At 41.8% G+C, this 21,254-nt stretch overlaps 2 protein-coding genes across 3 annotated transcripts in view; one reads left to right on the top strand and one right to left on the bottom strand.

The window, feature by feature from the left end:
* Window positions 1-6,824, top strand: part of TARBP1 (TAR (HIV-1) RNA binding protein 1) — a 42,456-nt gene extending 35,632 nt beyond the window's left edge. The window contains exons 26-30 of the mRNA XM_054162266.1: window positions 360-531; window positions 2,009-2,200; window positions 3,141-3,265; window positions 5,280-5,416; window positions 6,503-6,824. Coding sequence (XP_054018241.1) covers window positions 360-531; window positions 2,009-2,200; window positions 3,141-3,265; window positions 5,280-5,416; window positions 6,503-6,668 — 792 coding nt within the window. The 3' untranslated portion in view covers window positions 6,669-6,824. The remainder of the gene's footprint in view (window positions 1-359; window positions 532-2,008; window positions 2,201-3,140; window positions 3,266-5,279; window positions 5,417-6,502) is intronic.
* A 796-nt stretch (window positions 6,825-7,620) lies between these two features.
* On the bottom strand, window positions 7,621-9,352 carry LOC104305723 (cytochrome c oxidase assembly factor 6 homolog). 2 transcript variants are annotated; one of them, XM_054162265.1, is made up of 3 exons: window positions 9,283-9,346; window positions 9,016-9,172; window positions 7,621-7,961 (listed from the first exon to the last, which is right to left on the bottom strand). In XM_054162265.1, the coding sequence occupies exons 2-3, from the start codon at window positions 9,157-9,159 to the stop codon at window positions 7,866-7,868; spliced, it is 240 nt and encodes a 79-aa protein (XP_054018240.1). In that variant the 5' UTR covers window positions 9,160-9,172; window positions 9,283-9,346; the 3' UTR covers window positions 7,621-7,865. The 2 variants fall into 2 exon arrangements, with proteins under 2 accessions (XP_054018240.1, XP_009904958.1); XM_009906656.2 differs by having other exon boundaries at window positions 9,016-9,352.
* Between the last annotated feature and the right edge of the window lie 11,902 nt (window positions 9,353-21,254).

Here is a 21,254-nt window from a genome sequence, read left to right as displayed (position 1 = left end):
CTTACAGTAACTGAAGAGTATCTAACTTAATTGCATATAGTTTGTTAGGATTTTTGAAAATAACTCCTATTTTTGGAATTAACTTGAGGTTGATTAACTGGATTATTTGATGTGACCAGGATACAGATGGCGTAACTTCTAGAGTATCTTTTTCAGCTGTCCTTTTTGCTATAGCTTAAATAACTTAACAGCTGAATAAACACACAGAATCACAGAATACCTCCAGATGGAAGAAATCTAGCATTAAAATCATTGAATGCTAGATAAAACGTATCTGGTAAAACTACCAGAGATTAACTTATTGTCTGTTTTGCTCGCTTTAAGTGGTGCTCTTCTAATAACATGGTGTTGTATTGCAGACAATATTTTACACTCTACCCCGCCTTTCGGAACTTGCTGAAGATGAATGGATCTCACTCTCTAAATTTGACAGGTTCACTGATGTTCCTTTGCCACCAGCATTTCAGTGGTATCATTCTCCAACAGAACTTCGTGATCTGAAACCAAGTGATTGGTCTCAGCAAGACATGGGTAAAATATATCTACTCTATATTAAATATAATTATTTATTGTAGATGTATGCTTCTGTATTCAATCTGGTCTCTGCATTTTTCATCTGAAGTAGACTTGTATTTATGTGAGCAGAGTATATACTGTAAAATACAAGTAGATGACTAATCATAGAATGGTTCGTGTTGGAAGGGACCTTAAAGATCATCTCATTCAAACCCCCATGCCATGGGCTTGGACACTTTCCTCTAGACCAGGCTGCTCAAAACTCTATCCTACCTGGCTGTGGTGGGTTGAAATTACCCCCCAAAAATAAAATCACCAGACTAGCTCAGCAAATGAAGCTGTATTTACAACCAAACAAAATCTAGAAATATGAAATGCAATGAATATGTACAAAATATACAATATATGTACACTCTCTCTCTCTCTATATATATATATACACATATATATATATACACATATATATTTACAATTTCTAAGCAACACAAACTCTTCAGACTCCCCCTGGGTGGATCCAGGGAGACCATTCACCTCCTCCCACACTCCCTTCCTCCTTCCTGTTACCTCACACAGTAGTCAAAAGAGACATACCCCAGCAAGGACACAGCAGAGGGAGAGAGAAGTTGCAAGCAGAGGTGATGAAAGAAAAAAAGGGAAAGAACTGTTTATGCATCTTTATATCCCCATTAGTAATCCAATGAAATATATAGACCTTATCATTATTTTTCCTTTTACATCCAATTGTAATTTATTTTACTTCCAGTATTTACAGTCAGGATCTAGGCTAAGTAACAAACTGTAACACTGGCCTTGAACAGGTCCAGGCAGGGGGCATCTGCAGATTCTCTGGGCAACACTTTCCAGTGTCTTGCCACACCCACAGCAAAGAATTTCTTCCTAGTATCTAATCTAAGTAAAGCATCTTGTAGTTCAAAACTGTTAGCCCTTGTCCTGTCACTAAATTCCCTGATAAGAGACCTTGCCCATCTTTCCTGTAGGTCTCCTTTAAGTACTGGAGAGCCACTATAAGGTATCCCCAGAGCCCTTTTTTCTCAAGGCTGAACAACCCCAAGTCTCTCAGCTTGTCCTCATAAGGGAGGTGTATTAGCCTGCTGACATCTTTGTTGCCCTCTTCTGGACCCCTTCAAGCAGGTCCATGTCTGTCTTGTGCTGAGGACTCCAGAACTGTATGCAGCACTCCAGGTGGGGTCTTGTGAGAGCAGAGCAGACAGGGAAAACCATCTCCCTCAATCTGTTGTTTACTCTTCTTTTGATGCATTCCAGGATGTATTGTTTTTTTGGGGCTCTGAGTGCACCTTGCAGGTTCATATGTAGTTTTTCATCTACCAGCACCCCAAAGGCCTTCTCTGCAGCTCTGCTCTCAATCCATGTAATGGTGTCTATAGTATTTCCATTTAGATAATCTTCTTTACTGAAGCACTAGTTTTTACTACTGCTGGCATATCTGTATGACTGCAACTTGTTTTTACAGGTTCAAATTCAGCTGAAACAGATAGCCAGACAGAATGGACTGATGTTCAGAAAAAGATTATACCATGGAAAAACAGCACTCCTGGTTTGGACCTGGAAATGGTATTTCAGGATCGTGCTACTAAACTTGGTAAATCAAACAGCAGACTGATTGTGGTGGCTTCACTTATCGACAAACCTACCAATTTAGGAGGTAAGGTTGACTGCACATTTTTAAACTTTGTGTAAGGTGGCCTTTGAGCCCACTTTGATAATAGGAATTAATTTCATCTTGTGTTAATAATTTGAAAATTACTCAAGTATTACTCCAATAAATACATCATTATCCTGAAAAAAACCTGATAACCAAAAGAAATACTACCTGCTTCAGGAGAGTCTTTTATAGTTGCATTTTAAGGGGAAAAAGAAGTATTTGCATGTAGCAGATGTTAATTAAATATAACTTTACTGTAAATCATGCTCAGTTTGTTACTATTTTTATATTCTTTGTTACAGTTGAGTTTTTCAGCCATGTATACAGTTAAAGGAAACAATTCACTGTTACTTTTTTTTTTCCTCTAAGAATTAAACCAAATGTTGTAGACTCACTCATGACTGTTGAACAGGAAAGTGCCCGTTGCTGATTAAGTACTCCTTCACAATGTCACGCAAGCTGTGCTTCAATAAATCCTGCAAATACTTCATTGCATTGTGCTTGCTGTTGGCAGCAGTCTAAATAACTGTGGTGAGACTTAATGAAAAATAAGCCCACAAGCTGGTGCTGTCTGCCCCATAGTGCTGTGTCATTCTCTCGAGGCTTTCATTTAACAGGTACTGGATTTAGTGCTTAACCATGTTTCTTCATCCACTCCTGCTGAGGCTCATACACTGAACCATTAGTTTGTGTAATTAGTGTTGTAGAAACATGTTGTCAAACACAGTGCTTTTCTAATTTTACTCTTTTACAAAACATTTTTTTTCCCCTCTGGTAAATTATATCAAACAAGGGTGGCTTCAAACAGATCTAAGAAGCATGTGAAACTGATAAAAAACAGAGGATTAAAGTAACCATTACTCTTGTCCTTTTCACTTGCCAAAATATTCTGGTTTGTTTATTTTCTGCACAAAAGTAACTTTAATTCATCTTTTTGTAGGTTTATGTCGTACAAGTGAAATATTTGGGGCATCTGCACTAGTTGTTGGCGGTCTTCATTACATACAGGATAAGCAATTTCAGCATCTTAGTGTTTCTGCAGAGCAGTGGCTCCCCCTTGTTGAGGTGAATCTTGAGTTCATCAGATGCATAGTTCAGTCTTTTTTTAGCTTGCAAAAATGAACTTTTAATTCAACAGACTCCCACTGTTATCTCTTGAGATTTGATCTTGAGTGTTTTGATAGAAAGTTTGAGTCAGTCTTGTAAAAAAGAACTTCAAAATGCTTTTAAGCTGTCATAGTTACATCTTAATTTGTTTCAGAGTGGTGTGTTGGAATCAAATGTTTATTTACAGAAGTTGAACATTTGTCCATTGCCTTTGGTAACTTTGCAGGGATGGTCTTTGAGTTTGCCTGAAGCTAACTTGTGCTAAGCTTTTTGAACCTATTATCTAGTTTATAATAATGAGGTTTTCGATCTCTGTTTAGTATTTGGTAGAAAATGTTTGTAGTATTTTATAATAATCAATTTTTCAAGATCAGCTTTAAGTCACCTGAAGAATTCAGTACAATTTTTTTTTTTTCTCCCAAAATCAAAATTTTCCTCAGGATAGCTCTAGTGTGTTTTGCCTTAAACAGAATGCTGATGGGCACATGTGTGTGTGCCTAATCTCTGTACAGATGTGTACTGGTGATGGAGCTTCTGTTGCAGAAAGAAATTTCCATTGACTACAAATAAGCAGTTTAGAGAACAGGATGAAAGCAACTAAGAAATTCTTCACTGCAAGGTGTCACAAGTTGTAAGGCAGGCACTTAAGCCAGCTCAGGTTCAGTACTGGCTGTTGTTTTGGAAAAGTATTCCGGATTAAATAAAACCCATTGTTTTGATTGGGAATAACTCAGTGAGGCAGGAATTATAAAAGTACAGTTACCTTTATTTTCCCAAAACCCCTGCCCCAAAATTATGTACAAAAACGGTTAGATTTTATTTACAGGTTCTATTCAGTCAGGAATTCCACAAGGATGCTTATGGGCAACTTTAGTTCTATTTAGAGAATTAAGAAAATGGAAAAGGCTAAGCCACAAAATAGCTCTACCCCCTTATAAAATCAGAGGCAAGAGAGAACCCTAGGGAAAAGCCAAGACTGCCAGATTTTACTCATAAGGGCGGAATAGGAACTTGGAGATGGTCCCTGGATCTCTCCTTGATGGCAGCCTCCAGAACTGCAAGCTTTATAATCCAACTTATGAATCACATAGCATAAATCCAAACAAGAGGGACCTGCCAAAGTTAGTGTCCTTAGACACAGCTCCTGTGAGACAAGTCTCTTGGAGCACCACTGTCTTAGCAGCGCAAGAGAAGCCGCACTGCTGAAGTGTTTCCAGTGATCAGCCAGAGTTTATGGCAGGCAGGGTCCCCCCAGCATGAGGTAGGGAGCAGGAACCCAGGGTGCGCAGGTCTGGGGAGAAGCCAGGTCCAGGTGTTGCAGGCTAATCTCTCCAATTTCACTGTGAATCTAGTGAGTCCAAAATGAGTCCAAAACAAGTCCCAAAATCGAGTCTAAGACCACTTTCTGGTCACTGTGTTTAAGATTTCCCTAGACAGTGTGTCCAGTGCCAATATATACCGGGCGTGAAGATCCAGATCCCAGCGCGGGCTTCCCCACGAGTGAATACATGTGAGGGACTTCAGCTCCCAGCTGGAGGAAAGGCCTCTTTTACCTTTTCCCACTCAAGCCTGCATGGGGAGGGGAAAGGAATTTCGTGCCTTTGTCTTTCCCCATTCAAACCTCTGCAGATGGAGGAGGGGGAAAGGATCATTTTGGAACACCCTACAAGAACCATGTACCTTGTCCCTGGCAAAGTTATTCTTTCACATTCAGATGTAAGGCTTGTAGCTGTTCAGAAGCTTAAAAGCCACTGTTCATTGTATTCATGGAGTGCATTTTTGTGCATTACTTAACCTTTTGTGCAATTGCTGAAGAGCTTTTAAAATGCTAACCAATGTATATGGACAGAGTTTTTGGGGATAAAAGTAATTAATCTTAAAAACTGTCCAAGTAAACTCAGTATTTTTAGAGTAACTTCAGAAGCTTACAAATGGTGATACTCAAATATTTATTTCTACTTTTGATGGACAGGTGAAACCATCTCAGCTTGTTGATTATTTACAGCAGAAAAAAACAGAAGGCTACACTATTATTGGTGTGGAGCAGACAGCTAAGAGTTTTGATCTTACAGAATATTGCTTTCCAGAGAAGTCACTATTATTGCTGGGGTAAGAATACACCTTTTTGTAAACTACCTCTTGCAGTCCATCATCTTCTGCCATAGGTCATAGGATGACCAAGTGACACTGGTAAAGGTGGATTTAGAATAGGAAGTGATTACACTATGATTCTTTTTTAATGGGTGGAGATAGCAACAGTATGAATTACAGTTTTCCAGGTGTGATAGATCATCATCTGTTCACTTTAGTATGGGGCCCTGTATGTGTAGTCATGTAGGCCATGGTGAGCTCAGCAAGGAGGTCTGCCTGTTGGTCCTGCCTAATTTGGTGAGGAGGACTGGAGTGGGAGCATGCAAAGCTGGGAGATGCTTTAAAAATTAAGAATGACACACAGGATGAAGCTACTAAATTTTTGCAGTACAGTTATAGGCTGGAATGATTTCAGAGAAAAGCAATCATGAGTTCCTATAATTGCTTCAGGTGTGACAAAGGGCCTCCCCTAAAATCTAGAAGTGCCTGAAGTCAGAAAACTACTGGAATTGCAGAGCCACTGAGTGAGACCAGGAGGGATGACCTGCCTATCCTTTTATGACAAAGCAGGCAGAAATACCCAGTTTGCAATCTTTTCATATGTAGCTTATTTTCAGACTGTAGTTCTCATAGCTTTAATTACTAGTAACATTTAGTATCTTCTGGTGTGCTTATTCGGAAGCGGTGAAACACTTCCAGTTCCAAGGCTTTGATTAGTCTTGATATTCCCTCGTACCTCATAGAATTTTAAGCGCTTGTCAGTTGAGCTTCCCTGCCTGACAGCAGCTTCATGCTGTGGTTTATTTTGCTGTACAGGGAGTTTCAAAATAAAGGCTGAGAGGGAGTCCTTGTATTGCATATTCAGCTACTGCTGGACCAGTGAACTGAACGTGAAGTGCTCTAGCAGTTTTCCTACATCAAGTGTTTATTTGTATCTGTATTACTGTTTTTAAAACATATCATTTCTTGCCCTCATCAGTTATATGGAAGGCAGATAGACCATTTGTCAAATGGTATTTGGATGCTGATGTGATTTTTTGCATCTCCTGCTTGCTGGAACACCTGTCTTTCCTCAGATACAAGTGACTGTTTCTTCTTTACTAGAAATGAACACGAAGGAATCCCAGCAAACCTCATCCACCATCTGGATGTCTGTGTGGAAATACCTCAACAGGGTATTATACGGTCACTGAATGTTCATGTAAGTGGAGCTCTGCTGATCTGGGAGTACACAAGGCAACAAGTGATCAAGCAAAAACAACAAAAGTAACTGCCAAGAGCTTTGTGCCTTACAGTATGTGCCTTCCTATGGTGCTACAACATGAAATTCTGAATACATGAGATGCAAACTCAGGGTGAATGAGGATTCTTAAGTTTTGCATGTTTTCTTCTCTATAGTGTTTGGACTGACTTTTAAATGCCTTAATACTTTACCTCCTTAAATAAAACTGTTGCATTGAAAATAAATACTATTTATATTGTATATGGTGTGTGTGGTTTTTGTATTATTAGAACATAAGCATAGTATTGTGAGCAATCCTGAACTCAAAGCATGGGATTACTACTGCAGTTACTTAAATTGTGATGATCATGCCTGACAATGAAGCGGTACCTTCCTAGAAGGACGATACAAATTTACAGTAGCCAAAGTATTCAATGCCTCCAGCACCTAGATATACCATTTGAATTCTGACTTGCAAAAATTATGTACTTATATTACATTAAATTCTGCCCCTTGTTTAAATGCCTTTCACAGTCAAGTGTGTACTAATCCTGCTGTAACCAGTCTGTATCTTTAAAAGAAGTTGCCCCAGTAAGGTAATCAGAAACACTCAATAAAAGGTCATAATGTGGGCATTATGTTCAATACCTGCCATACTTCTAGCAGAGATGCTGACCAAAAACAGTTACTGCAAATGCAAAAATTCCTACATAAAAAGAAGTTCCTACAAAAAATAATTACATATTTTGAATATGATCATGTATCACATGCACAGGATTTATTAGGTCTTTCGAGGACCTGGTGGTTTATAAATTGTACTTTAAAATACGTTGTAAATGACATTACCACCACCTCCTTTTGTCAAGGAAGGGAAGTGGGAATGGACTGTGTGTTTTTAATGAAAAGCTGGTTCTCTTACTGAAAAAAAAATTTATTGTTCTCATTGGAATATGTGCATTACACTATTAAATAATGATTTCTTCATGTCAAATCGACTATACATTCAAAACCTTAGATTGTGAACAGCCCTGCAGCATATGTCTTTCATCTTTGACTTACACTCATGACAAAGTTGTCCATGATTATCTTTTTCAGTAGAGACATGAGACCTTACAACAAGAACAGCAGCCTGCATTTCAGGGAGACAGTCAGGTGACCAGTTCTTGAGCTCAGGCACCTTCTGTTGCTTTCTCATGTTTCTTCCTCTCTGTTATTCTCACCAGATTTATTTTGAAAGCAAAGTACCTAAGACTTTCCAGCAGCTTCTGGAGGATGATACCCTTCTGTTTCAAGCTTCCTTTTGTATTTCAAAAAGTCTCTTCTTTTGTCAAAATATTTAACCTGTTTAAAAAGAGAAGATATGTTCATCAGAAAAAAGTAGTGGAGGAAGAGGCTTTGTTCAGAAGGCTAAAGAATAAAATGGCTTTTGATCACTGAACTTGAGGATTTTAACAATAAACTAGTTAAGAGTTTCTTGCTCTGCTAAAGACTAAGGAGTGGAGCATGTTTGGTTCTTCTAAGTTTTACCACATTGAAAGTGGACTTGGTTTGTCATAACAATTCCCTTACGTCTATGAACACCTAATAAAAGCAGTCTACTTGCTTTGCTGTTTTCACTGCTATGAACAAATATTATATGTAATGCAAAGATGGATCTAGCTGGGTTTTTTGTAGTATTAGACTACATGACCTCTGAACTCGTCACCTAGAGCCACTGATACACATGCATCATTGCTAGAGATGACATACGACTGCAATGTTTGAAGTATAAGCAATACAGCAACTGTTAGTGTACTTGTTTTTTTCTTAACTTCAGTCCACTAGCTCAAACAGGGACTGTTCTGCCCTCAGAAGCTACGGTTACTAAAGGCCAATGCCTGTGAAAAAAAAGTTTAAAATGACAGCTGAGCTTAGGAAACCACAAAGCACATGAATGAGTTATGTGCAAGCAGAAGGTTTACTGTGAAATTGTACTGCATCTATAAAGTAATTTCTATGCACAGGAAATCATCAGATGTGAGTCTTGCACCTGTAAGCCCTGCATGTCCTCTCCCTTCTGTGTGAATCTTCCTTCTCTAGTTATTCTAAAAGCTTCAGAGTATCTTTCAGAACATTAATTAATAAGCCTGCATCCTTTCCCTTTACACTATGTATTTTCCCCTACATTCCACAGGCCCGCTTAGGAGTCTTCCTTTCCCAGGAATACCAAAAGCATGCACATCAAATGACACCAAGTGCAGGGCTGACCCCGAAGTGTAAGGCCGCACAGGTTCTGCGATCCAAGAAGGGGCAGTTGCCCCCATTAACAGGGTACATGTAATTACTTGTGCAAGGAATCGCCCTGCTCGTTTAGCACGGGCTTTGAGAGGCCGAGTACTGAGCGGCGGCTGCTCACCCACTGCTGCGGACACCGTGACTCGAAGGCCAGCCGCAGCTTCTCGCACTTGGATACATCGTCCGCGTGCCTATCCAAGCACTGCCAGAACTCGTCCCGGGCCCCCCAGCAGGCCTTCCTCTCCTCCATCGTTGGCGCCGACATCTTCGCTACCAACCTGAACGCAAACGGTGGCTGTCCACGGGCCGAGCCGGCTGCAAGCCCTCACCGCCTTGGGCGCGGCCCTAAAGCGCCGGGGATAGGGGGTGCCCGGCCAGCACCGCTCACCAGAGGGAAGGCTCCAGGCCCCACGGCGCGTTCAGCCTCCCGCGGCGAAGGTCACGGCCCCGGTGCCGGAAGCGGCCGCGCTGGAGAGGAGGGGAGCGCCGCCTTTTCTAGTGCGCAGGCGCAACCCGCCGCCGGGACGAGGCTGGCTGGAGGGGATCTTGACCGGACCTGGGGTGGGGGCTGTGGTCAGGGAGTAGTCCCTGCCTCCCAGCCGGGCGGATCGGACTGCTCCTGGCCACGGAGCTCTGCAAAGGCTCCTGTCCGCAACGGGTCCTCCCGCAGGCGTTTCCGGCGTGGAGGAAGCCTTCTCCCTCAGGTCGGGGGAGGTATGTTTGAGACCCAGGGATAATTGGTTCGCTGGTTTGCAGACAACGCTGTGCGTTTATAAAAACACGTTGAAAAGGTTTCATATGATAGACTTGGTGAGTAAGTCAATCTGATAATAAAAGCTAGGAAGGACTGATGTACCCTCATGAAATAAAAATTACCCTATAGCAAAGATTAATAAATGATACCTGGAGGCTGGCTGGTGAGCTCAGTCCAGCAGCAACAGCAGGCATGATAGTGCTTGTAAATAGCATCCAGGAGCAAACACTGTTTCATTATTTTATTTGGGATTTGGTGATCTTTCCTTGTGGCAGGTAGTCCCTGTGGGCTGAGGAACTGACAGTCCTTCTGTTGCTCACGGGTCAGCTGGAAATACAGAGCAGTTTTAAAAGCTGTGGCATGTACTGCCAAAGTAACACACTGCAATTTTGGGAGGGTGACATTCTGGCACCTAGGAAGAGCCAAAGTCTGCAGGGTGCCGAGCCTTTACCAGGAAGGAGCTTGTCAGTCACTAGTGGTCCTTCTGGTGCATGAGGCTACTTAGCAGTCAGGTTGGGGAGCAGGTATATCTGTTGAGCTACTTTAAGCAGGGTTTCTTCCTCAGCACGCGGTAATGATTCTTGCTGGTGGTGGTGGGCATGCCTTCCTAGCTCTTCTTGTAGGTTGCTCACTTGTCTCGATAAAAGAAAAGGTAGAATAATAAAGCAGAATAGGTTGGAAGAGACCTTTGAGATCATTCAGTCCAACCTATCACCCAACACCATCTAATCAACTAAACCATGGCACCAAGCACCCGATCCAGTCTCTTCCTGAACACCCCCAGGGATGGGGACTCCACCACCTCCCTGGGCAGCACATTCCAATGGCCAATCTCTCTTGCTAGGAAGAACTTCCTAACATCCAGCCTAAACCTCCCCTGGCACAGCTTGAGACTGCGTCCTCTTGTTTTGGTGCTGGTTGCCTGGGAGAAGAGCCAACACCCACCAGGCTACAGCCTCCCTTCAGAGAGATGTAGAGAGCAAGAAAGTCTCCCCTGAGCCTCCTCCAGGCTAAGCAACCCCAGCTCCCTCAGCCTCTCCTCACAGGGCTGTGCTCCAGACCCCACCTCAGCTTTTTTGCCCTTCTCTGGACACCTTCCAGCAACTCAACATGTTAGTAGTTACCAGTGAATGACCAGAGACATGGCCACTGTATTTTAAGAGAAGACCAAAGATTTGCACTTCTTCCACAGAGCAACCTGCAAGTTAGGCAGATGAGGTGGGGATTTGTTGAAACACCTAACCCACTCCTTGAATGGATTGATTTTTTGGGGCAAAATGAATACAACTGTTGTGTACACTATATAGTTTATAACACCATCCATGTTCTCATCCTTACCTATTTGCTTAAATACCTTCAGTTTGCTACACTATGATAGGTAAGAGATAGAAAAGCAGTAATTTAATTTCTAATAGAGCAGGACTTCTAAGTTGAGTTAGAAGTCACAGCAAAAGTAGAATTTCAATTATGTTTTCCTGTTGAATTAGTATAGAAGTAAATTCATATAGCAGTTTGCTTATGAACCTTTTGTGCTCAAGCTTTTGCAAAGCAAGCTTTTACAAGTATGTATATTGGAAGGAACATTAATGTTGCATCTCAAGACTGAAATGTGATAATAGGAAATGTCAGTTGTGTTTTAGATTTCAAAATTTATGGTGTGTGTAGTGTTGATTAGTTACTACATTCACAAAACAGAGGGGATAATGTGGTTATATAGAATTAATCACAAAACCCATATAGCACTTCCAAGATATTTTTGATAGATAGTTTGTTATTTAATGGCCTGTATCACAAGAAATACTCACTGGATAGAGTTGTAAATAACTCCCTGTGATGGATATCATGGAAATTCAGTGAGCTGGTTTTAGAAAGTGCATAAATAGAAAAAACAAATATACAATACATTTTCATGGAAATGTTTCCATTTGGTTAAACTGCTATCATGAAGAGGTAGATTTTTGTTTGTTTTGTTTTGTTAGTTAGCCTGTTCTAGTACCTATCTCTAGCCTTTTACTTTTGGGAAAGGTGCCCAGTAAGTAATAAATGGGATATTTATAGTAGCCAGGCAAAGGCAAATGATCTAGAAAGATGAGAGACTGAAAAAATTCCATATTTCTTGGGTGTGCTGGTTGTCACATTTGAAGCCTTTGAATTACATTTCCATTTAGTGAGACAGGTGTTAAAGGTGCCTGTCTCCCACTGAAACTCTTGCCAGCAATACACTGAAGTCAGTGGTGGAGTTTATACAGTGGTTCAGCTCTCATGTTGGGGCCTGGTCTGTCTTGAAGCGTTAGCATAAGCAACTCACTTAGAACAACAAAAGCAGCTAATTCAGAATGTGCTCTATGATAGCTTTGTTCAGAATATCTATTGTGATAGCCTTGTAAAAGAACATGAACTGCTGTTCTGATACAACAACCATTGGAAAGTTAACAACAAGAAAACATTGTAACATAACGGGGGTGTGAATCTGGGACTGCGATTCAATGTGCGCAAATGTCACCAACCAACCAGGCTGATCAAGAGTGGACAGCTCGTGAGGATGCAGAACAGCCTATCATATTGCAGCATAGTGTGAGTATGCAATATAAAAGTAGAGCTGATAGTTAATCAAGATGAACAATTTATGCATCATATTGGTGTTGTGTCGTTCCTGTTCCTGCATGGATTTTAAAGGCCCCGGCATTCTCAGACTGTTTTTTCGCCTGTACTTGCTAACTGGGATACAGCACTGAGTGTTCTTTGCCCCCAGTTAACATTTTACAGGTCTCTACTAACCTACAGCCTCACTTATACCATATTTAATTTAAATTTGCCCAGCAGATTCTGGATTGGCAAATGTAAGGACTTCTCCTTTTGCTTTGGAAGCCTAATAATGCAAGCACTCTTCAATGTCCTATAGCTGTTTTCAGCTTTGTGATCATACCGGGGGCTCAATTAATTTGTTTTTCTTGCTTTTAAAGATTTTGATACATGATCCTTATCTATAAGAGATTTTTGGGGAACTGAATTTAAAAGCAAGCTGTTTAAGCAATATAGTCCTGTGTTCAGCTATTTATTTTGCTGGAAGTTATAACAAAATCTTACCTGAGGTAGCCTGGGACTTTCTCTTCCTTTGTTGAGCACTAAGAACATTTTAAAAATCAAAATTACAAATAATACATAGTACACGAAAACCATATATTAGAATAGAATAGAATAGAATAGAATAGAATAGAATAGAATAGAATAGACCAGACCAGGTTGGAAGAGACCTTCAAGATCATTGTGTCCAACCTATCATCCAACACTATCTAATAAACTAAACCATGGCACCAAGTGCCCCATCCAGTCTCTTCTTAAACACCTCCAGGGATGGTGACTCCACCACCTCCCTGGGCAGCCCATTCCAATGGCAAATCACTCTCTCCATGAAGAATTTCTTCCTAACATCCAGCCTAAACCTCCCCTAGTGCAGCTTGAGACTGTGTTCTCTTGTTCTGGTGCTGGTTGCCTGGGAGTAGAGACCAGCCCCCGCCTGTCTACAACCTCCCTTCAGGTAGTTGTAGAGAGCAATAAGGTCACCCCTGAGCCTCCTCCTCTCTAAGCTAAGCAACCCCAGCTCCCTCAGCCTCTCCTCATAGGGCTTGTGCTCCAAAGCCCTCACCAGCTTTGTTGCTCTCCTCTGGACTCGTTCCAGCAAGTCAACATCCTTCCTAAACTGAGTGGCCCAGAACTGGACACAGTACTCCAAGTGTGGCCTAGTACAGTGCTGAGTACTGGGGGAGAATGACCTCCCCTGCTCCTGCTGGCCACACTATTCCTGATACAGGCCAGGATGCCATTGGCCTTCTTGGCTACCTGGGCACACTGCTGGCTCATTAGTATTTTCCCTTTCCTCTCAGCTGTCTGTTAAAAATGTAACTCTGACTTCTTCGGCCTTAAGATGTTCCTTGCTATATGGCCAGTGAAATAATGTCATTCTAAAAATCCAAACAGTCCCAATGATTGATTGTGCACAGTTACATTATTACAAAAAAAAAAAAAAAAGGAATAAATTAAGCAGAGAAACCCCATGAAGTGCAAACAGTTGTTTCTGCTCCTCTTTGAAAATGTTTTAATGTTACATAGAATACATAGAATACATAGAATAAACCAGGTTGGAAGAGACCTTCAAGATCATCGCGTCCAACCCATCAACCAATCCAACACCACCTAAACAACTAACCCATGGCACCAAGCACCCCATCAAGTCTTCTCCTGAAAACCTCCAATGATGGCGACTCCACCACCTCCCCAGGCAGCCCATTCCAATGGGCAATCACTCTTTCTGTATAGAACTTCTTCCTCACATCCAACCTAAACCTCCCCTGGCGCAGCCTGAGACTGTGTCCTCTTGTCCTGGTACTGGCTGCCTGGGAGAAGAGACCAACATCCGTCTGTCTACAACCGCCCTTCAGGTAGTTGTAGAGAGCAACAAGGTCACCCCTGAGTCTCCTCCAGGCTAAGCAACCCCAGCTCCCTCAGCCTCTCCTCGTGGGGCTTGTGTTCCAAACCCCTCACCAACTTTGTTGCTCTTCTCTGGACTCGTTCCAGCAAGTCAACATCCTTCCTAAACTGAGTGGCCCAGAACTGGACACAGTACTCGAGGTGCGGCCTAACCAGTGCAGTGTACAGGGGCAGAATGACCTCCCTGCTCCTGCTGGCCACACTGTTCCTGATGCAGGCCAGGATGCCATTGGCCCTCTTGGCTGCCTGGGCACACTGCAGGTTGACTCTCAGGCACCTCTTTGAGTGGATCTCTTGAGATCTTGCATGACGTAATTTTGGTTTCTACTTTCACCCTTTTAGCGGCTATAGACCCTCATGGGTTACTCTTGCAGTAGTGTCGGCTTTGAATGTGCAGTCTGCGAACACGAGAGTAGAAGCTCCCCTTGTTCTTCTGGAGGGGAAACATTTTTCATCTTTATTGTCTAATGTTGCATTCTGAGACTTTATTTTTTTTGGTGGTTTATTAGGGTTCAGTGAGACTTCTGATCTCATCCAAAGATGTCCTTCTTTAAAGGAACTGGTAGTTTTTATATTTAATATAGCTTTTGAAAACTTATAACTAAACTAAATATCCCTCTTGAGGGATCAGGCTTCTGAGGAGACCACTTATTTCTGAGCAATAATTTTCTGAGCTTTGTAAGAGAATTTCTTAAGAACTGGCAGACACTTAATTAATTTCTTAGTTAATATTTGATGCATTCATTATTTAGCAGCCACTGACAATACTAAATATTCTGTCTGTATTACTGGAGTTATGCTCTCTACAGCTACCTAAAAGGAGGTTGTAGTGGGGCAGGGGTTGGTCTCTTGTCCCTAGTATTAAGTGGTAGAATGAGAGGAAATGCCCTCAAATTGTGCCAGGGTAGATGTAAGTGGTATATTAGGAAAAATTTCTGTGCTGAAAGAGTGCTGAGTCTTTGGAATAGGCTGCTCAGGGAATCACTGTCCCTGGAGGTGTTCAAAAACCATGTGGTGCTTCAGGACATGGTGGTGGTAGGTCAATGATTGGATCTTGAAGGTCTCTTCCAACCTGGTCCTGTCCTATTCTATTCTATTCTATTCTATTCTATTCTATTCTATTCTATTCTATTCTACTCTACTCTACTCTACTCTACTCTACTCTATTCTATTTCATTCCATTCCATTCCATTCCATTCCATTCCATTCCATTCCATTCCATTCCATTCCATTCCATTCCATTCCATTCCATTCCATTCCATTCCATTCCATATGTACATTGTTTGACCTTGTGCAAAGCATTCCATTCCTGCTGAGTTTTACGCATTTTCTTTTACTAATAACATGTTGAACTAATTTTGGATGAGTTAGGAAAAAAATAGGCTGTTGAATTAATAAATAAGGAGTGCATGAGGAAAAAGAAAACTAGCTTTTGTTTGATAGCAAACTGGTTTTCTGAATCCCTAAGGAAGTGTGCTTTATCACTGTATTTTTCATCTAAAGGTGCATTAGAGCTCTGATGTTGATTTCCTTATAATGTGGTATTTGCTGGATGTTGTGGTGCACTAGGGAGTGCTAGTGTGCACAGACATGAGAATTAAGCATATGTTTTGTGACAGAGAGGGAGAGACAGATGTAAAGGCTGCCACAGCCTTCTGCAATAGCTCTGCGTGTATCAGAGGGCTGGGTGTGTGAGTTCATCAGTAGCACTGGAGGGGACTTGTCTAAGAAGGACTAAGCTGTTTGTGCAGGCTTGCTTGTCTTTATGACCTCTTGTCAACATCAAGGGAGTACTCTGTGGAATGAAGTCTCAAAATGCTGCCTAGAGTAGTGGTGATTATGATGAAGAAAAAAAACACACCCCACCACAACAATGGAGGTTAAGGATTCTTTTATAGTGATGAAGGTATTTATATTAATTATAGGCACTTATTTTTAATGCCATTGTTCTATTTTTATTCAGTTGTTATGAAGGAAGAAAACAGAATAATTCTTATTTTGGGAAAAGCAGGCAATGGGAGCAGGTAAGGTGACACTGACTAATTCTTACTCTTCTGTTGCTCTTGATTAGCAATTCTGTAAGCCTAGGAAGGATGAGATAAGGCTGCTTTGCAGCAGTGTTGATGCTTAGCTTTTTGCAAGAAAGCTAGATGGGAAACTGGGAGTCTGCCTGTTTTGCAAGCAGATTCCAATTTTCAAAGCTATGTAAATGGAAAAAGAAAATTAATCTTCTGAGTTTCATTTGGGTGCCTTCAGTGTTCTGTGGCATGTTATATGCTAAAAGCAAAGGAGTTGTTCCTAGTTCTCTCTGAAACTGAAACGCATCCAAAAATACTTTACAAAATATCCATCTGCATGCTTGCAATCAGGTATTCTGTTTAATAATCCTTCCAATGCACTGATTACCTTCTGTTCACTCTAAGTATTGTCTGTGAAGTGTAGGTGTATTTTACCAGGTGGGATTGCATACACACTCACAAAGGCAACATCCCCCTCAGACATGGTGAGTATTTGTTCCTTAGATCAATATCAATTTCTTAGCAGCCAAGCTAGCAATTCCTTTGACCAAAACCAAAATCACAGAATGAAAGAGACATGGTTTTCTTTACAAGTTAGGAAGGAATTCAAAATATATAATTGGCCAAAAATCAGAAGGAGAGTATTTTGCAACTTACTCTGCCTAGGCTGCAGTCATTAAAGACTTGGCAGCATCAGAAGCCAGAGGGATAGCAAGACCTACTGCAGTGAGACAGCAAGTCTATGTTCACTGGTCCGTCATGCATACTCATATCCAGCAGGGCAGGAAATTAAAACTGAAGTTCACATTTTGTAAGTTCTTATAAATCCTATTGCTTGGACCTTGCTGGAATCCAGCATTTAGGATTCTTTCAGGAGTAACAATCTTTTACGCATCTTATAAAGATAGAATGGCTTAGGTCGGAAGGAACCATAGAGATCATCTACTCCAACTTCCCCAACAAGGGCAGGGATGCCTCTCTACTAGCTGCTCAAGGCCTCCACCGTCCTGGCCTTGAACATCTCCAGGGAGGAGGCATCCACAACCTCCCTGGGCAACCTGTTCCAGAGTCTCACCACCCTTGTACTGAAGAACTTCTGAAGATCCAATCTAAACCTACTCTCCCTCAGCCTAAAACCATTGCCCCTTGTCCTGTCACTAGACATCCTTATGGAAAGTCCCTCTCCAGCCTTCCTGTAGGATCCCTTCAGGTATTGAAAGGCAGCTATAAGGTCTGCCCACAGACTTGTCTTCTTCAAGCTGAACAACCCCAGCTCCCTCATAGCAGAGATGTTCCAGCCCTTGGATTGTCTTTGTGGCCCTCCTCTGGACTTGTTCTGTGTCCTTCTTATGATGGAGACACCAGAACTGGACAAAATATTTGAGGTGGGGTCTCACAAGAGCAGAATAAAGGACAAGACTCATCTCTCTTCACCTCCTGGTCACATTCTTGATACAGCCCGGGATAGAGTTTGCCTTCTGGGCTGCATTAGTGCATTGCTGGCCCATGTTGAGCTTCTCACCAATCAATATAACCAAGTCTCTTTCTTCAGAGCTACTCTCACCCTGCTCTTCATCCAGCCTGTATTTATGCCTGGGATTGGCCTAACCCAGATGCAGGACTTGTTGGACCTCATGCAGTTGTCACTGGACCCCTTCTCAAGCCTGTCAAGATTCTTCTGGATGACATCCCTTCCCTCAAGTGTGTCCACCACACCACACAGCTTGGTGTCATCAGAAACTTGCTTAGGGTGCACTTGGTGCCACTGTCCATGTCACTGACAAACATGTTAAACAGCACAAGACTGAGTACAAATCTCTGAGGAACTGCATTTATAAGAGTCTTTTAAGCATCTGGGTCAGTTGTGGATATGTGCAAAAGCTGGAGTTTGGTGTAAATAACCTGCAGAATTTAGCCTAGACAGCCATCCCCTAGGGAAAGGCAAAGGAGAGGTCTCAATCTCTGAGTCATGCCTTTTCATGTTAAAAGGAGTCTGAAGGGTGGATGACTTTCCATCGACTCATCTTGGCCTTTTTTGAGAGAGAGAGAATAGGAAGCACTGCAATTGGATTTCTGAACAATTTCTAATAATGCTTCTTAGCAAAGAAATTAAACTACTGTGGATCAAATGAGAGGGTTTTCTTGTGAACTAATAACTGTTTAGTGAGTTGGAAAACACAGAGCAGGAATAAATTATTGCTGTTCAAAGCAGAGAGCCTACCAAAGGATCTGTGCTGAGGCCAGCCTTCGTGTGTGTACTCATAAGGGATTGGTTAAACCCCTTCATTTACTGATGATACTTTTTTACTGATTCAGGAAAGGGAAGACTGAAACTGAGAACAGATCTCATGCTGTCATGAGGCCAGGCAGTAAAATAGCTGGTGGCATTCAGCATTAATACACACAAGGTAACTGAAATAGCGAAAAAGTCTAAAATACAAGGTGAGTGGCTCTGAATTTGCAGTTGCACTCATCAGAAAGATTCTCAGTTCATAGTGGACAACTCTATTAAAGCACAGCTACTTCAGTTCTCTGCATTTAGGTGAAAGATGCTCTCTGGCTTTATTGCTGTTCCAAATCAATGCACTGATGACTATCGTGAGACCTTAGGTGGACAGAATGTAGAAGTGGAGGGAAACCTGGAGCTGAAGAGCTGGAAAATTCTTCTGAGTTCTCCTCTGAAGCGATCATCTAGGTCAGCAGTAGATAAATGTCTGAAGATCATTGCAGAGACATTGCATCTAACAGGGTCTTAAATACACTACTAATGTGAGGTCCACAGCCTCCCTTTTTACAGCCTTTTCCAGAATTGTGACTTCCTTTGTAAGTTCCACTCTTCATTACTGAGAAGTAAGTTGGTTGCAATGTAGTGTGTCTATAATGTTCATGGATAAGTACTGATTGCTGTCCCCTTTAAAAGAAGGATCTTGTGATTATGTAAGAGCCCTCTAACAGTTTCAGGTAGAAGAAAGAAACATGATGCTTATTGTTTTCAGAAACAGTAGTTGGAGTTACTGGTCCTGTCCTTATGAATGTGATTTCCTCTTAAAAGACTTTCAGACTGCAGGTGGGCATCTGTTAATTCGACTTTGTTTTTTCTTTCACAAGATCTTTCAGCTCCATTTCTCTCTCTCTCCCCCACCGCCCTTGTTTTTTTAATGTCCAGAACTTTCCGATGAAGTGCAGATTATTATGGAAATGCCCTAGAACATGCCAGCTAAAAAAGAAAAATCTAATTGCCTTTCTTTTTTATATGGTGAGGTAATTAAACTCATCCATCAAAATCCATTACTGCTGGCAGTTTCTGCAAAAACAGCTTGTACAAGGGCTACAAAAGAGGTTTCTCAGCCTTGGCCTTTGCCAAGGATCAGCGTATTTTTGGAGGCCTTGAAGAACTCTCTCCTTTGTGCAGTACATGATCAAAGACAGAGAGCCAAAATCCCCATAGTTTATGACTTTAGAGCATGTGCCCAGACTCCAATTGGAATTGTAGCAAGGGACAGGCGGGCATCTTCCCCTGGAAAGTGTTTCTCAAAAGTAATTTCTGTCCTGATCCAGTCAGCAGCTCTCTCGTGCTCCTGCTTCACACCAGCTGCATCATTTCTGGCTTCTGTTCTTCCCCCTTTCCTTGAAGAAACCCCCAGTCCCAGACTGGTTTCTGAGTCTGTGTAGCCCCCCTACTCCCAGCCTGCTTTCTGAGTCCATGTGGCCCAGGTGGGTGATTCATACTATTTATAGGACTTCTGAGATACTGGAGACCTGTGATACCTTTTTAGTAAGGAGGAGGGCTGTTTCACATGTGTTGCTGTTGTGCAGATTTGTGAGTTCATTTGGAATATGACTAAGAGCTACGCAAGTCAGTTCAGACTTCTGTTTTCACTGCCCAGGGAAAGCTTCCCTTTCCAGTGGGTTTCCAGGCCTGCAGGCACAGTAGCTGAAAGGTTCTTGACCAGAAATTGTGTCAACCTGTTACCTTCTCTAGGCTGAAGATACTTTCTGTACTAAGCTTGACCAACTCACTATTTCAGTAGCTCTGTTACAGAGCATTCTAGAGAGCTGAGGGGCAGTGACTTGTCCCTGAGCTTACAGGATACATTAATTCAGCCCCAGAATTTAGTGCTCTACACATCCTGCTAGTCTACCCTCAACTGCCAGGACAGTTAAGCAACATGTTGGTTTCAGTGTCTTCTGTTCATCTGTCGAGTATTGTGGCTGGATTTCTGCCTTTCATAGCTATTTTCTGAAGATAGGAATACAACCATTCTGGACAGAAAGAACATGAAAAACTTTAAAAAATAAGCCCAGCTCTGACTCATGTGCTGATAAAAGGCTCATGAAATCACTGTGGAGAGCTGCAATTAAAAATTGTGATAAAAGTAGCAGCAGGAAACAACCACAGACAGCAGGCCAAGGAGAAAGACATGCAAGGGAGAGCTGCTGTTCAGATTAATTTACTTACGTGCAGTTTGGAATTGTTTAACATGGGTAAATCCAGCTTGCTCGGCTCCCACTCAGGAGAGAAACTGTAATAAAGCACTGTTTGATATCCCAGCCCTTGCTATGTTTAGCCTGTTCTTAGAAAGGATGAGCCAACAGAAACAATGACAGCTGCATCTGGTAAATCTGAGTTTTACTGATGTCACTGTCCATTCTGGTGCATAAATTCCCACAAAACCCAAGCTGAATATTGAAAAATTCTGCTGCTGTTTTAGTATAAAACACATTAGTTGCAGATTTTCAAGTGATGTTTAGAGCCTTTTGGATAGCTACCAGGGTGCATCAAACACACAGTAACATGGCGTGCAGAGATGATAGAAGACACCACTTATTTGGACTGTGGAAAATGGAAGGACTGTTTGTACATCCTTTTCTGGCTTTGCCTCAGACAGGGGGCTTGAGGAGAACTGCCAGGGTACTTTCAAGGGTAACAAAATTGTATGCCTGAAGATGGAATAAACTTTCATCTGAGAGTTTTGAGATAAAGTCTGTGTGTGTGCCCATCAAACCTGTTATTAGAGTTGTACCTGTGCTCCTGTCCTGTGCCTTGCCCTCTCTGAAATAGATTTAAAAATTCAGATGTGTAGCTGTGGCAGTTTCAGG

The sequence above is a fragment of the Dryobates pubescens genome, chromosome 6 (genome assembly GCF_014839835.1).
Source record: "Dryobates pubescens isolate bDryPub1 chromosome 6, bDryPub1.pri, whole genome shotgun sequence".
In the NCBI taxonomy this organism is placed as follows: domain Eukaryota; kingdom Metazoa; phylum Chordata; class Aves; order Piciformes; family Picidae; genus Dryobates; species Dryobates pubescens.
The sequence above is the reverse complement of the archived record's forward strand: the minus strand, read 5'-3'. Positions and strand labels throughout refer to the sequence as shown.

Bases quoted from the DNA above. Each gene is read 5' to 3' on its own strand.
- LOC104305723 (XM_009906656.2), bottom strand. From the start codon at position 9,159: ATGTCGGCGCCAACGATGGAGGAGAGGAAGGCCTGCTGGGGGGCCCGG. The intron at 7,962-9,015 runs GTGAGCAGCCGC...CTTTTTAAACAG, and splicing joins CACGGTGTCCGCAGCAGTGG to GTTAAATATTTTGACAAAAG.